At 35.5% G+C, this 15672-nt stretch overlaps 1 protein-coding gene across 1 annotated transcript; it reads left to right on the forward strand.

Annotated features, from left to right (window-relative positions):
* The first annotated feature begins 11253 nt into the window (after positions 1-11253).
* Positions 11254-15273, forward strand: LOC149574734 (protein-protein interaction regulator family protein). Its single transcript, XM_089814551.1, has 11 exons — positions 11254-11375; positions 11478-11584; positions 12242-12364; positions 12467-12532; positions 12617-12778; positions 13128-13241; positions 13488-13559; positions 13750-13833; positions 13981-14081; positions 14679-14760; positions 14864-15273. The coding sequence occupies exons 2-11, from the start codon at positions 11519-11521 to the stop codon at positions 15230-15232; spliced, it is 1239 nt and encodes a 412-aa protein (XP_089670677.1). The 5' UTR covers positions 11254-11375; positions 11478-11518; the 3' UTR covers positions 15233-15273.
* Positions 15274-15672: the final 399 nt, after the last annotated feature.

The raw sequence follows: 15672 nt of genomic DNA on the forward strand, positions 1-15672 counted from the left end.
CCATAATCTTGATGGAGATAATAATCCAACCACAAACACACATAAAGAAAACATCCATGGCTAACACTCATAGTAGACAATATGATGACTAAAACGAAGAACATAAGCAATGCATAAACTACAGGGCTTGGTCAGAACTCAATGAGCTACTATGTAGGGGATGACATCATGGAGAGTTGCTTGCTATCCAAAAGCCCAAGTTAGGATCATGTGATTCAACTTCTCAACGGAAGGCTCTTACACACAAATTTATTATCTTAAGTTTTATTACCAACCAATATTTTATTTGGTTATCACTTGATTAACAACTTCCTCTGCCAACCCTCTAGGCACAATGATCACCAGGTTGCAAGATAGAGGTCCCCTCCATATGTTACCCTACCCTACCCATGCTCATCCAACGATGAGTGCCCATAGACATGCATATTCCCAACCCAACCCCAATGATCATAACTCCTGGAAGTACCACAGAAGATCAGAATTCACAAGTCACCCAATAAATGTATGCCCACATACTTGTGAATGGTGCACCACTATCATGAAGATCATAACACAAGGACTAGATGAGAAACACAATGCAAAAATACACTCAACTGATAACAAACTTAGGAGGACAGATGTGATATGCATCCCAATGCAACATAAAAGTGCAATAATGGTTTGACTGACATCCAATGGATGATTCAAGTCTACGACCATACTCATGCCAAGAAAACTTGAGAAAATAGCCTGGCACACAAAATGAGGTAAAAACCCCAAAAATTGGAAAACTTCAAAATTAAAACCCATTTGGTCTTTGGGCACAAAAGCATCAAAAATCTAATAAAATTTGGGTTCAGACACTGTATGCAAAAATGACCAGCATAACAGTGCGAAACCCCAAACCCTCATCCTAAAAATAGGGAAAATGTTCATTCTCAATCAATCGGGTAGAACTAGCAAATAGAAATGAAGGGGAACATTAGTTCTCAACCTCCTAACAAATTGCTATAAAAAACAGAAGCTGAAACAAAGTACAAACAAGTAAACAAGAAAGCCCTACCAGATAGCCAAAAGGGCTCAAATGGAAAACAACCAAGTAAAATAAATAACCCACAAATGCTACCAAAAATGAAGCAAAGCAAGGTCTCCCCGAGCTAGATCTAATGAGTCTGTCCTCACAAAGATCCTGTGCCTATAGCTCTCACAATGAATAGAAGACCAATCCTTCAAAAAAGGATTTCATAAAAAGCTCTCCAATTTCTAAATTGCAAAATTGAAAAAGTGAGGAATTGAATTCCTCTTTCCATACTTATTCACTTTTTGAGTGAATAATCAATTAGGGAAAATAGCCAGTTAAACTAGCTAAACTTTGAATCCACCCAAACAAAAACAAGTTATTCCTAGATATAGGAATTCATATATGGCAAAGCTACCAGAAATTAAATTTAATAAAATTTAAAGCTTGAAAACCCAAAATCATAGAAATGTCCTTAATATCTTTTGCAACAATACGAACCTCTAAATGCACAAACACACTCACTAGTCTAATCACACAATGTAGATGAGTTCGGATTTAATAATCACCGAAAGGTTTAATTTAAACAATTAAAATAAGGATACATTGACCACATAGGGATGACATTGGTAAAATATGAATAACTAAATCACTAACTCCATGTGTCATTGCTAGGGATATAAATCTTACACACTAAAGCACATGATCAAGTGCATTTGCATTTAACATCATGGCTGAATCAATAAATGTATTAAATCATTAATTTGACCATTTGTTCAATTATACCTAAATAATCTATTTACATCACTCATGTTTGCATAAAGCATAAAGAGACAAGAAATTAGTAAATAACCATAGCATAAAATCCATCACATAATAGAATCAGAGATATGTCCAAATACCAGATAATTAGATATCATCGTAGATCTATGGTCATCTCAAAATGGCATCAATATGAAAATATGATAAATTGAACATCATAGTAGTATAGTATCTATGATACTAAAATCAAAGCATAACATCTGACCCTCCTGTCATCTTAAATGCAAAAATAATAACAAGAGTACAAGTATCTTTTGAATCAAAATATAGCAGGGTTCAGACTACAAACACGAGAGGCACTACAAGAGGACATAAAAAATCTATGGAAAATGGGTGAAAGATGTAATTCTAGCCATTAGAGTCACTAAAGAAACACTTCATGAAGAAGATAAGGTAAGCAAGATACTAAATACCTTGCTACCCAAGTATGCCACAAGGATTTTGTCCATTCAATTGAAATTGATATAGAAAATGGAGGTATCTATCAATGCCTTGATAGGAAAGCTCACTGCATTTGAGCTTAGCAACTTCGACAATAGTCAACCTAAGGTTGAAATGAAATTCAAAGCCTCAATTGCACCTATTGCAACCCAAAGATGAAGGGAGGAGGAATGCACATCTAGATGCAGAAGAGACTTAGAGAGTCTCTATGCTAAAGAAGCCAAATAAGAAGAGTTGGAGGCTCTATTTGCAAAAATAATGATAAGAGGTAAAGGGAAGTACAAGGGTAAGCTTCCATTCAACCCCTTCAGCTACAAGAAGGTAGGACAATATGCCACTAGATGTCTAGAGCCCATTAAGAAGGAAAATGGAAAAAATGGTCAAGCTCAAAGGTTAAAAAGAAGAAATGATGCTACATTGTTGAGGAGGTTGTGACTAATGAAGAGTCAAAAAGTGTAGATGATGAAGATGAGGATGAGATATGCTTTGTTGCTATAATCAAATAAAGGGTGGAGAGAGCCCTGATAACAAGCATCAGTAGAAACAAGAACTAGATAATCAACAATAATTGCTCTCACTAAATGTCTAGTGATAGGAAAAAATTCCATGGGGTGGAGGCCTATTGAAGTTAGATAAAAACTCTCCATCATAGTAATAGGTAAAGATATTATAGCCCTAAATGAATCTATTAACTATGAAGATGTATATCTAATGGAATGTCTCAAGTATAACTAGTTTAGTGTAGCTCAGTTAATGGACAAAGATTTTAAGTTTGAAGTCAACAAAGGGTCTTATAGAATCTTTGAAAAGATAGGTAAACTACTAGCTATGGGAGAACAAAGCAGAGGTAATATCTTCTATCTCGATAATTTTGAAAAGAACTACTTATATAAAAATGATAGTAGTTGATTATGGCATAAGAGGTTATGTCATGTAAATTTTGAAAGCATTGTTAAAGTAGGAAAGAAGAAATGTGTAAGAGGTTTGCCTCCTATCACCAAACTTGATAATGTAATTTGTAAATATTGTCAACTATTAGTTCTAGTTTCTATAGCAATTCATTTACCTAAACATGTTTTAGAGTTAGTTCATACTGACTTGTGTGGAAGAGTGTATCTGGTGACATATACTTTATGTTGTTTACTTGAAGGAAAAGTCACAAGTCTTTCACGTGTTCAAGGCCTATAGAGAAAAGGGGGAGATGGAGATCAATGGAGCATTCAAATGTCTAAGATTAGACTGGAGAGGTGGATTCACCTCACATGAATGTGAGAGCTATTGTGAAGAGCATGAAACCAAAAGGGAGATGTCAGCTCTTGAGAAACCATAATAGAATGGTGTTGAAGAAAGAAGAAATGGAATTATCATAGATTATGCCAAGACACTAATGATTTAGAAAAATGTTGTACATATGTATTGGAGAAAAGGTGTGAGCACATTTGTGTAGACGTTGAATAGGGTACATGCGAAGAAGGGAACAAAGAAAACTCCCTATGAATTATGGTTTGGGCACTCACCTTCGAGATGAGTTACTTTAAAGTGTTTGGAAGAAAATGTTATATTAAATGAGATGAGTACCAAGGGAAGTTTGAAACAAAGAGTGATGAAGGTATCTTTTTGGGAAACTTTACCAAGATCAAAGCATACTGGTGTTTGAACCTTTGGACAAACAAAATTGTGGAGTCTGCCAATGTAAAGGTAGATGAGTTCTCTACGAAGAACAAAGAAGAAAGCAAGAAAGAACTGAAAGACTATAATTTTTTTGAATACATTCCAATAAATGATTCAGTGGAAAGAGTATCAGTGGAAGAAAAAGTTGTATTGATGTAAACATAAGTAGTTCAACATGAAGAACCAAGGGCAGAAGCACTAGAAGGAGAACCGATGCTAGCCAAGTATGATAGAAGACACTATTCAATTCATCAAATTGTTCATGATAAATTTGTTGGAGTGATGACAAGGAGAAAAGAAAGAGAGACAATGTGTCTTCTTTCACACGTGGAACCCAAAGCTACAAGGGAGTTGCTCAATGATAAAGACTGGACAAAGGCCATGGAAAACAAAATTGACCAAATAATAAAGAATGACATATGGATCTTAGTACCCTAATGAATGGACAAAAATGTCTTTGGAAAAAAAAGGGTATTTACATACAAAGTGAATGAGGATGGAGAAGTAATTAGAAAAAAGGTCCAAACTTGTCTACAAAGGATATGCATAAGAAGAAGGCATTGGCTATGGGGAAACCTTTGCACTAGTGGCCATACTAGGAGATAGGACACTCCTAGCCCTCACACCGTACAAAAACTTCAAAGTATACCAGATAGATGTGAAATATGTATTTTTGACTGGAGTTCTAAAGGAAGAAGTGTACATTGAGCAAAAAAAGGGTTTTGAAAATGAAGAAGGCACAAACCAAGTGTGTAAGTTGAAGAAAGCCCTGTATGGACTGAAATAGGTACCCAAAACATGGTGTGAGAGAGTGCACTCATACTTAACAAATTATGTTGAAAGAACAAGTGACAATTGTAACATATTTATGAAGGAGGAAATATGAGTTGGTTTATCAATCATTTAGATATTTGTAGATGATATTATAATAGGAGGAGATGATAAGATGTGTATTAAATTTTCTGAAGCAACGAGGAAAGAATTTGAAATGTACATGATCAGTGAGCTCAAACTCGTCAATGGACTTCAAGTGTCCTAACTAGAAGGAGAAATCTCCATAGGTCAAACAAAGTATGTGAGGAGGATTCTAAAGACATTTGGTATCGAAGAAGCCAAACTGGTAGGCACCCCAATGGCGACTAGTTGTAAAGTGTTAAAAGAGGATTAGAGCCCTAAAGTGAATGCAACTCTTTACTGATCCATGATTGGTAAATTAGAGTATGTTGTGCACAATAGACTAGATATTGCACAGGATGTTGGTATAGTAGCTATATTTCTAGCTATCCCAAATGAATCACACATGGTAGTTGTAAAGAGGATATTTAGATATGTAAAGGATATTGAAGAATATGGCTTATGGGATCCTTGCAAAGAAAACTTTAAGTTCAATGTCTTTACTAATGCTGACTAGTTGGGGAACATAGATGAAAGAAATAACATGATTGATGGTGCATTCTCTCTTGGAGGAAGGATGGTTGCATGGGCCAACAAGAAACAACACTACATTTCATAGTCAATAGCAAAACAAAAGTATGTAGTTGCAATATTAAAATACACTTAGAATGTTTGGATCAAATAAATACTTGAAGAAATTCAAGAGAAGATGGAAGAATGAGTGGTTATCATCTATGAAAACACAAGAGTAGTCAACATATCTAAGAATCTAGTTATGCACTCAAAGACAAAGCACATATCAATAAAACATCATTTTCTAAGAGAGGAAGTGCAAGATAAAGAGGTAAGGTTGGAGAATGTACCAATCAAAGAGCTACTGGTTGAAATATTCACAAAACCTCCTCATAAGGATAATTTTGAATATCTGAGAGAGAAGTTATGGGTAGTACCTCTATCAATCCTAAAGTATAGCAACATGGAAAACATCAATCCATGACCTACAAATGACAAAATCACAAGTATGGATTGATGAGTAGTGGGGACTACTCCATAGGGGGAGCAGTCACAAAAAGATATTACACACATTTGCATTGTTGTCAGGGTGGGGGGGAGAAGTTGAGAAGCAAAGGGGGAGCTAAAGGGGAGAAGTTGAGAAGTTGAGAAGTTAACTAGAGAAGTTAACAATTAATGGTCAAAAGGAGAGATGACCATAGACTCCCATAGGAAAGTAGAAAGTAGAGAACATAAAATGAGTGAAGTCAGGTAGAACCTAGTGAACCCACAAAGATGACTTAGAGTGATTAGAGGATGTGGATGCATCATCTCAAGGGGAGATGTTGAGTGAAGATGAAAGAAAAAAGGGAAAGTTGTGATATTATCTGCCAAGCATGAAGCGGTGATAAAAGGGTATGATTGAGTAAGATCATAGGTGTTGCCATCAATTCAAAAGGGGGAGATTGCTAGCATAACTGAACTAAAGCCTAAGGACTAACTGATGGAGTGACTAATGTACTTAGTTATTACTTAGTTTTCATTGATGTCAAGGTAAAGAAAAAATGTTGACCAATATGAAGCCATGACCAGTGAGGCACATTGAGCACTTATGTGTCACTCTAGTTCATAAGGGTGACCACAAAGAGAAGAAATACAATCCTAGCAAAGGTGATGTTAAAGGACAACCACTTAGATAGAGTCATGCTAAGTGAGTAAGAATGTGAAGAAATACAAAAAGTATGCAATCAAGATGGTGTGATTGGTTGTCACATAAAATGGATAGGTTGAGTTAGTCAAACGATGTAAGTAGCAAGATACTTGTGAGTACCACATTACAAAGTAGGTAGAAGTGCACTCATCATTGCATTTAATGGTGAGGGCATTTTCACAACAAGGACAATGGAGAAAATTCAAATCCAAATTTCTTTCCAGTAGTGCAAGGCATCATGATTAGATAACATCCATGACTTTTGTTCATATATGTTACATATGACAAAAATGATGTATGATAATAACAAGAGGACAAGATAGGTATAGGCTCAAGGATTCAAATTCTAAAATTAGTGTGAAGAAGTTAGTGTATTGAGGAGAAGCTAGTGTGCTCGATCAACAAAGGTGAGGAACCATGCAAGATCCAGTAGAGCCAAACACACAAGCGACCATGTCTAAATTGTAGAGCCGAGGGAGAGTAGAGAAAATTTGTAGACATATCAAAGGAGCATCAAACAGATCTATATTCAAGCCAAGTGTAGTATTTATTTTGATTAGATCACCTCCTTTGATGTTTTCTAAATCACTACAACAACAAATCCTATCGAAGGTGGACCCTAATAGATTCTTTGTATTAAATCCCCTAATAGGGTGGAACATTAGTTTGTGTTGTAAAGTCCTTTAACTAGATTTCTCCTAATCAAACAAGACTTTCATAACTCCTATCCAAATCCCTTGACCGAGCGACACCTAATAGTGCATTTGTAATATTTTAGCAAAGATAAGCTCTTGGTTGAGTGCACTTTAGAAGAGTGTAATCTTTGTGAGGATTAACTCATATATCATATGTTTTACCCTAACTAGGTTTCCATGAGATAAATATTATGTTATGTGATGCTATGATTGTCCTTATTAGTTTTACTTCATCTTAACCAATTAAGTTATAGCTAGCATTAACTTTATAGACCAATGTAAAGTGATGAAGGGTGCCCCCCTTGATACCATAACCATAACAGAAAACAAAGAAATGACAACAAATGCGAGAACAAAATATGGACTTCTTATTTGTGTCGCAAATGTAGAATTACATAATTGATAGGTACAATATGTTAACCTAGTACATGGGTGCCTTCATTATGATAATCTACAAGACAAGTTGCAAACTATCACCTAGAGTCATTTTAGACAATATTTGGGCCTTTCTTAAATAGGCAATTTTATGCCATCTGGGAAGGTTCTAGACAATGAAACTTAATGCCTAGGGCCGATAGACCCTGACAATACATATAGAGTCATCCAAGTACATCTTTGACAATTATTTTAGATATTTTGGGTAGCCCAACTTTGGAAGGCCATAACTCTCAAACTGTTGCTCTAATTGGCTATTATAACCACTTTTCAGAAGCATCGACTCCTGATCTACACTATCAAAGTAGCACAAGTGCCATTTCACTGAGTTTTCAAATCTCATCTGGGCACTCTAAGGCCTCCAATAGTGAGCCTAAATATTTTTTCTGCAAATTTTTCCACCGAAAATCCACAATAACTTCTCTGATACTTAAGCTGGAGCAATGAGATTTTTATGGTAGGCTTATAACTCTAAAATGAACCTTCATGTAGAAAATGAGAACATTCCGAGTTCATATGACAAACTTACTTAAAATAGCAAGTTCCCATAAATAGTAACCACCCTATCTACTAGTCCTTATTGAAAAAGAAAAGACTAAAAATAAAATATTTTTGGGTGATGCAAGATTGCTCTTACACCCAAGATGCTCCTGCAACATAAAGATAGACAAGCAAGAAAAAGTTGAAGGTATCTATAGTATACTAATTCACCCCTCGTCTTGGTATACTTACTTGTGTGTGGACCAACACCTTTTATCTAAGGATGCAACTCCCTTATATTCCTTGCTAAGGCAATCATTTATGGGGTTGGGGGAAGTGGGAATCAATGGGTTTCATAGGTCCCAATGCAACCAATGTATCCTTAATAATACTGTACTTCTCATGATAATTTTCCACTCCTTGAAGATTTATCTAAAGGCCCCTTTTTCATGAGTTCCTACTGAAGGCCTAAAGAATGCAAATCTTTTTTACTCTTCCCAAAATCTAAGTTCATTGTATCTAAAGGATAAATTGATGCCATCGTAATAGTACCCTTAGGAATGACCTAAGACCCATTAAGATCTTTGTCATCCATGGCCTAAGAAGGAATATGAATAACCATCTGCTCATCATTTTGGTCCAATATGCATATCATTTGATTTCCCTTCACTTTGTCTTTATCTAGCATCACATCATGTACCTTATCCCCAAAAGAAAGTTCAACTAGGATTCCTTCCTCTTGGAACAATTCATCCAAAAAATTAAATCAATTAAAAGTTTCATCATTTTGTCTATCTATCCAATTTCTCTTTCGTCATCTACCATTATTGTGGGGTTTTACAAGAAAAAATTCATCTTGACTTGCTTTTCCTTTAAACAAAGAGGACTTCCGCTTATCCTCCCCAAGGAGTAATGAAGAGGACTAAAGATGCCAAAGGGGGGTATCTTAGTAATGGGGCATGTTCATTATAAACAACCATATTCATGACATATTCTACATCAATATGAAAAAGTCTTCTAGTCTAGATATCAAAGCTAGGAAGAGGATCCCAAAGAAATTTATAAAGAGTTTGGTAGAGGGATATTAAAATCAACTTCTACACGATTACATTCATAAGACACTACCATTTGATCTTTGAGTTGGTATAGTACAATTTATAGGTTTTCCAAGAAACAACAACATAGGGTGAAGGATGTCTTCCTTCCAGAACTCCAATGGAAGCCTTGATAATTAGATCCACAGAGGTACTGGTGAGGGGAGCTCCTTAGAAGAGTTAAAGCCTATTTTTCAAGGTCTGATAAAGAGTCCCACTTGATTGAAGAAATGAGGCCTCCCTTCAAAAGTCTTGTTCCTGTCCATCATACTAGAGTAAACTATAGAAAATGATTATTAGCCATCAATAATATCTCCATGCCCCCTTTTGAATTCCACATTTAACAATCCCAAGATTAAGAAATAAGTAAAGAGAGTTTAAGATCAATAAATTTTCATACAAGAGCATGGTTGCTCTAATACAAAATATCATTTAAAACTTGTTTAGGTTGAATAACTAGAACATGGCATTCCTATGACATCTCTAGATAATGATTCATGTTTTTAATTTGAAAAGTCCCTTTTGAGGAGACAACCACTTGTCTAGAATGATAATTGTTTAAGCATACCATGACACTTGCATGCATTAAAGAGAATGTGTCTACCATCTTTAGATCACTAAAACCCTCCTTAGTAACTACTATGCCTCGATTCTCCATAAGAAAAAAACCACCCCAAAAATAAGTGCTCACAATATTGACTTAGACCTTAGATACTAAGTTGACCCCAAATAATGGTCCCTTGTAAGCAAGAACAATCAACATGTGGAAAAACTTCAATGCAACCCTTTGAACGATGTCGTTACAATCCCTACACCCTTCACCCTTTCTTGACTGTCACACCCTTCACTGTCTGCTATGCCCCCTTCTCTCCATGTAGACTCCCTACAAAAAAGGGCACCCCCATCCCTCAAACCTCTTACCCCTAAGCGACAAAAATATCCCCATGCATTGAAAAAGTGTAGAACAATGTCCTAGGGCAAGGATTTCCTAGCCACTACAGAACTCGTTCCCCATTGCCATCCTTCAAATATTTTCAAAATATTCAATAAAGACCAAAGAATATTACATTAAGGGAATATATAAAATGAATATTATTTGTGTTTATATACAATATATATGTATGTGTATGTGTGTATGTATAAAATTATTAGTCAAATAAATAAGTAATAAAACAAGGTTGTCGCATTAAGAGTTCCTCACAAGAGCTCGAAAATCAAAGTGACATTGCAACAAAAAATGCTTACAAAAATAAAGATTTTTCAAAACCACTTAGATATAAAATATCCTTTCTCTGGCCTCTTATTGTGCTTCATTGCAATCACTGAATATATCATTCACCAACCTTCATGAACTTGACTCCAACTAACTTAATTTCATACAACAACATGTTTTAGACACATACATACTTTATAGAGGTTGTGACACGTTTCAAATGCTAAAATAGGGTAGCATGTTTAAATGTTAAAACCATGTTTCTATTGGTCAATATTGCAATGACCATTTTCACTTATAATTTTAAAAATTATCAACAATATTGATCCCTTTACCAAGAAACCCTTCACCATAATACATCTTCCTTTTTATTTGTTGATATCCTCTTACCCCTTCTCAAATGCCTATGAACCATCAATCTAATTCTTAAAAAAAAAAAAAAGAAGAAAAAAAAAGGGAAAAAACAAAAAGAAAAAAATCAGAAAACAAAAAAACACAAAAAAACAAAAAAAAAAAAGAAAAAAAAGAAAAAAGAAAACAAAAAAAACAACAACAAAAAAAAACCAAAACCAAACCAAACCAAACCAAAATCCTTCTTTGATAAGATTTAGATTATGAAAGCGCCGCTACTCCCTATCACTCTCCACCCCATATTTTCCCATCATAAACACATGGAAGAGAAATTTAACATCTCCGAGGATGAAGATTAAAAACTGAAAAGAATTGGTCGACGGGTCAGGTCGACTGTCAAAGTTAGGATCTTGGACATCTAAACCCAACAAAACAATACATTTAGGGCAGTCTAAAATATCACGGGAACGTTTTTCACGATTTAACAAAATTCCCACCGTTTAAAAGTTTTTATCTTTGAATTTGCATGAAATTTAAGGATTCGCCTCCTGATACGGGCTAACCTGGACGAATTCATTCAGTGAGATATATATTCTTCTCTAGAAGATGACTTTGCTGTGATTTGTTTTCATTTAGTATTTTCTAACCCCTTGTTTATTTTTGTTCTCTTTTCAAACCCTAGCTGTTCTCGAGGGTTTTGTTGCAGGCGGCACGGCCAACGCTATGGCGGAGAAGACGGCAGAGGAACTTCGCAAGGAGATCGATGAACTTAATCGGCAGCAGTGGGAGGTTTGTGTTTTAGTGGGTTTGAAAAGGGTACTTTCGGATTTTTAACTTTTTAATACAAAGATCAAAACAGAAAAGGGGAACGTTCTAGGATTTTAGTTTCATTTGGTTTCAATTCACTGTTAAATTTGTCATGGTGGTTGCTCAGATAGTATCTTACAAACTAGTGGCTTTCACTTTGAGCAGTAAGTTGTATATGAAAAAGTTTGTTAATTTTCTCCTCCTGAAGTTTCGATTTTTTTCTTTTCTTTAAACGTCAACCTGGTCCTCACAGTGTCTAGGGCCATGAGAGGGTTATTTTAAGATTTTTTTTTTCTTTTATTACGAACGTTTCCGAAGCATGTTTTTTCATAGCGATACCCCTTTGGGACCAATGTTGGGGCTGCAAAGACGAGAACCTTGGGGTATTCTATGGGGTTGGAGTGAAATCTTTAGTAATTTAGTGCGAGCACCAGCTCAGTAGGAGTGCCTGGCTGCAGTGATCGATCTGTATGCCGTGGTAAAAAAGTTCTGTGACGGGAAATTCTGAGCTTAGTTTTATCCTAGTGTAGGTGTTAACAGATGGGATGGTATCTGCGCCAGTCCAAGACAAAATAAAATTCATTGCCTACGCAGTTGTTGTATATGGAAGTGGTGCCAACTCTATATGTTCTTGTGTAGATTACAGAGAGGCTACGTGATCCAAGAGGTATTCGGAGGGGTGGATTTTCTGGTAATAGTGCCCGCAATGTTGGCCCTGGTGGAGGTCGCACACTTGGTAGAGGACGGGGATTTGTAAGGATGGTGTGTTCTTTCTCATCTAGTCACTTATAATTGCTTGACCGTGCAAGCATTAAAGGATTTAATCAACATGTTTTAATTAGTCGATTCTTAATAATTTGACAGGCAGATAAGCCTGAGGTTGATGATGAGCCACCAGCCAAGAGGCGACTTTTGTCAGCTGTAGTAAAGGCAAGATTTTTTTTAGTCATCTCCACTTTTTAAAGAGTTCTATTATTGAATCTATGAAAAACTTAAATGAATATTATTCCATAGGTTGAAGATGGAGAAATCGTAGATGATTCAAAGGAAAATAAAGAGGGCATTGAACAAGACAAGATAGCAGATCTGAAACAGGATGACAGCCAAGCCAATGGTAAACACTCAAATTTACATCGTAACCAGAGTGGCATGAAGAGAGATAGAGGAAATTGGATGGTGAGTCACATTTCATGATTAATTTGGCTCTTCTGTTAGACTGCATTCTATTAATATGGTTATTTAATTTTGTTTGTTGTTTTGAAACTTTTTCCCTGATTTATTTGTAAATGCTTTCCATTGGTTGAGAATAATCATTGATGTGAATATTGAAGTGAGTTGAATTTGTAAATGCTTACTTATGTCGAGTGTGTTGTATCTTAGTTGTTTGTGTTTGCAATTGTTTTGCAGTTCGTTTGTTACATAGCCTTTTAGAAGTGTGAATCTTATTTGTGAACTGAATTGCATCTGTATGTTGAGAAAAGGGAAATTTGTTTGGGATGCCTAACTTCCGTTTGTGATATGCTAGGAGCAAGATACCCAACCCGTTGAGAATGTACCAAGGGTCCTACCTAAGAATGAAGATCCAAGCTTGGTGAAGCGTAATAGGAGAATGCTGGGACAACTTTTGGGGACACTTGAGGTTATTATTGAGACACTTTATTTTTCATCGCTGTAGTAAGCAGATATGGGTTTTCTTATGTTTGACATGTATGTGAGATGTAGGCATTTTTTGAAACTCTGAACCAAGTATTAAAGGGACCTTGTTGAACATAAATTTTAATAAATATGGTCACTTTTTTAATCTGCAAAATATTCATTTTTTATATTATCTTTAGTTGCATTTAATTGTTAATTAACAACAGCCACATTTTTATTATTCAAAAAGAAATTTCGGGAGGAGGACAAGCAATTGTCATCATCAGAAGCGTTCATGCGGCGATCAGATTCTTTAAGAAGAGTGAGTGATTGATTTCCTTCATGTAGTTGGAAAATTATTCTATGATTTATTTCAATGCTTCAACCTGAGTTAGATTTTACATTTCTCAGTTTTGAATTATTGCCATAGGAGATGTTGTTTATGGGTGGTCTGTTTAGTTCAATCTATATGATTTTAGAGTTATGCTCAACACTATAGTTTTTTGTTTCAGGCAGAGCAAAGGGCACGTGAGGAAAGTGAAAAGCTTCGCCAACAAGAGCGTGAGCAGCTTGCTGAAAAGAGACGCCGGGATTTGGTACGTTTCTCAATATTTTTTTTGCATTGCGAGTCATAATGATTCAGTAATGCCTTGCAAGGGCTTACAGGACACTGAGTGTGTCAGCTAGCACATAAGAGGCATTTGAATTTATATACTGAGTTATATTTTTATTTGTACATGCAGACTCTTCGTGCACGGGTTGCTGCAAAAGCAGAAGAAAAGAAACTGGAACTGCTTTTCCTGCAATGGACTGAACACCATAACAAACTTTGCAAATTTTTAAGGTAAAGTGCATTTACTTATTTTTGGGATCTTTAAACCCTGCACTTTTCAAAATTGATATCTGTTTAGCAGACTTTGTTTTAAGGCATTGTCCAGTTTTTCATGGATAAACCGAGGTCATTGAGGTGTAATTTTTAAAGTCATGAATGACAACCAATCAAAATACTAGCTGAGCAATGATTGTTATCACACGCTGATGCACATGGTAATAAATATTAAATATTGAAACAAATGTTTGTCATTGGCTGCATAAATTATCTGGTAGAGAGAGTTTATTCAATTATGACTATAAATGATTTTGCAGGTTATTATTTTGGCTCAAGTGCTCATAGACAATTTTGTTGGGACCAAAGATAAGTTTCTGTTGGAAGCATAGCATTATCTGCTCTATCAGTTTTGTTATCAGTGTAGATTAGATTGTGTTTAGCTTCTGTATAGAAGAAAATCACTTTCTTTGACAATAACCGCGACATTTTTGCAACTTGTGCATAGTTGGCTCAATCTAGGTTCTAGTTTGTTGGTGGACATGGTCAAACATGCTGGTACATTTGAGAGAGCAACTTGTATTTTTATTAATTGTTTATGCATTTTCAATACAGGACAACAACAGAACCCCATATATACTATGTCCCAGTAAAACCTTTTGAGAATCGTGTGAAGCTGCTTGAAGAGCAACAAAAGGTATTATACTATCAGCAGTTTTAAAATAAATTATCAAGATTTTGTTCTGCTTTATTCCTTTGGTTTACTGGTATTAATTTCATTGCATTATAATTGTTTAAAGGAGTTTTTGGAATGGAAGGCTAGTCGTAGACAAGAGTTAACAGAATACCAGAAAGAAATTAGTGAGCAACTACTTGCCAATGTTGAAGTGGAACTTCAGAGGTGGCAAAATGCAGGCAGTGCTAGGAATGGAAACACTGCAGCCAGTCTACAGGAGAGCATGGATAATGATCTGGAATCGCATAAATTGAGTCATGGTCCTAAAACACGTGTTCCAAGAGGTGGTGAAGATGCAGAAGAGGATATTGAGGATGTTGGAGAGGATGATATCATGGATGATGTACTTGAGGATGAAGAAACTGCAGCAAGAAGGGATGACGATACGGGCACAGGTAAAGGTATTGTTAGCTATGGTGGTGGCGAAGATTAAAATCATTTTGATATTAATTTCAATCATCAAATTTTTTAAAATATCGAGTTTGATGGTTTTCTGATGTTTTCATATATTGTGACAACTATTCGTGTAATTTGTTGCAATTTTACACTTTGAATGGATTGCTTGCTTGTTACGCATTTGGTTTAATGGAAATGGCTGTATTCCAAAATGTTCAAGAAATTTAACAGTATAATACTATGGACTCTGATGTACTTGTGATATACTGTTTTTGTGTACCAATTGCTCTTTCATGTCCCTTTAATTTTTGAGTTGATTTTAATAGTCTTTGGTGAAGAAAATTTTGATGACCAGTTTTTCAATGAAAATCCTATCCTAGAATTGAGAGAGCACAATGCCTTTTTTCTTTATGAGAACAATACCTGGGCATGAAGTTTCATTGCATTGTTTGGTGCTCTTCTTTCCAAAAGATCAAT

This window comes from Cupressus sempervirens, chromosome 2 (assembly GCF_028749045.1).
Source record: "Cupressus sempervirens isolate cs-2001-9-10 chromosome 2, ASM2874904v1, whole genome shotgun sequence".
Lineage (NCBI taxonomy): Eukaryota > Viridiplantae > Streptophyta > Pinopsida > Cupressales > Cupressaceae > Cupressus > Cupressus sempervirens.

Coding starts and splice junctions, on each gene's coding strand:
- LOC149574734 (XM_089814551.1), top strand. CDS start 11,519: ATGGCGGAGAAGACGGCAGAGGAACTTCGCAAGGAGATCGATGAACTT. Junction 13,560..13,749: donor GATCAGATTCTTTAAGAAGA/GTGAGTGATTGA, acceptor TTTTTGTTTCAG/GCAGAGCAAAGGGCACGTGA. Junction 14,082..14,678: donor AAACTTTGCAAATTTTTAAG/GTAAAGTGCATT, acceptor TTTTCAATACAG/GACAACAACAGAACCCCATA.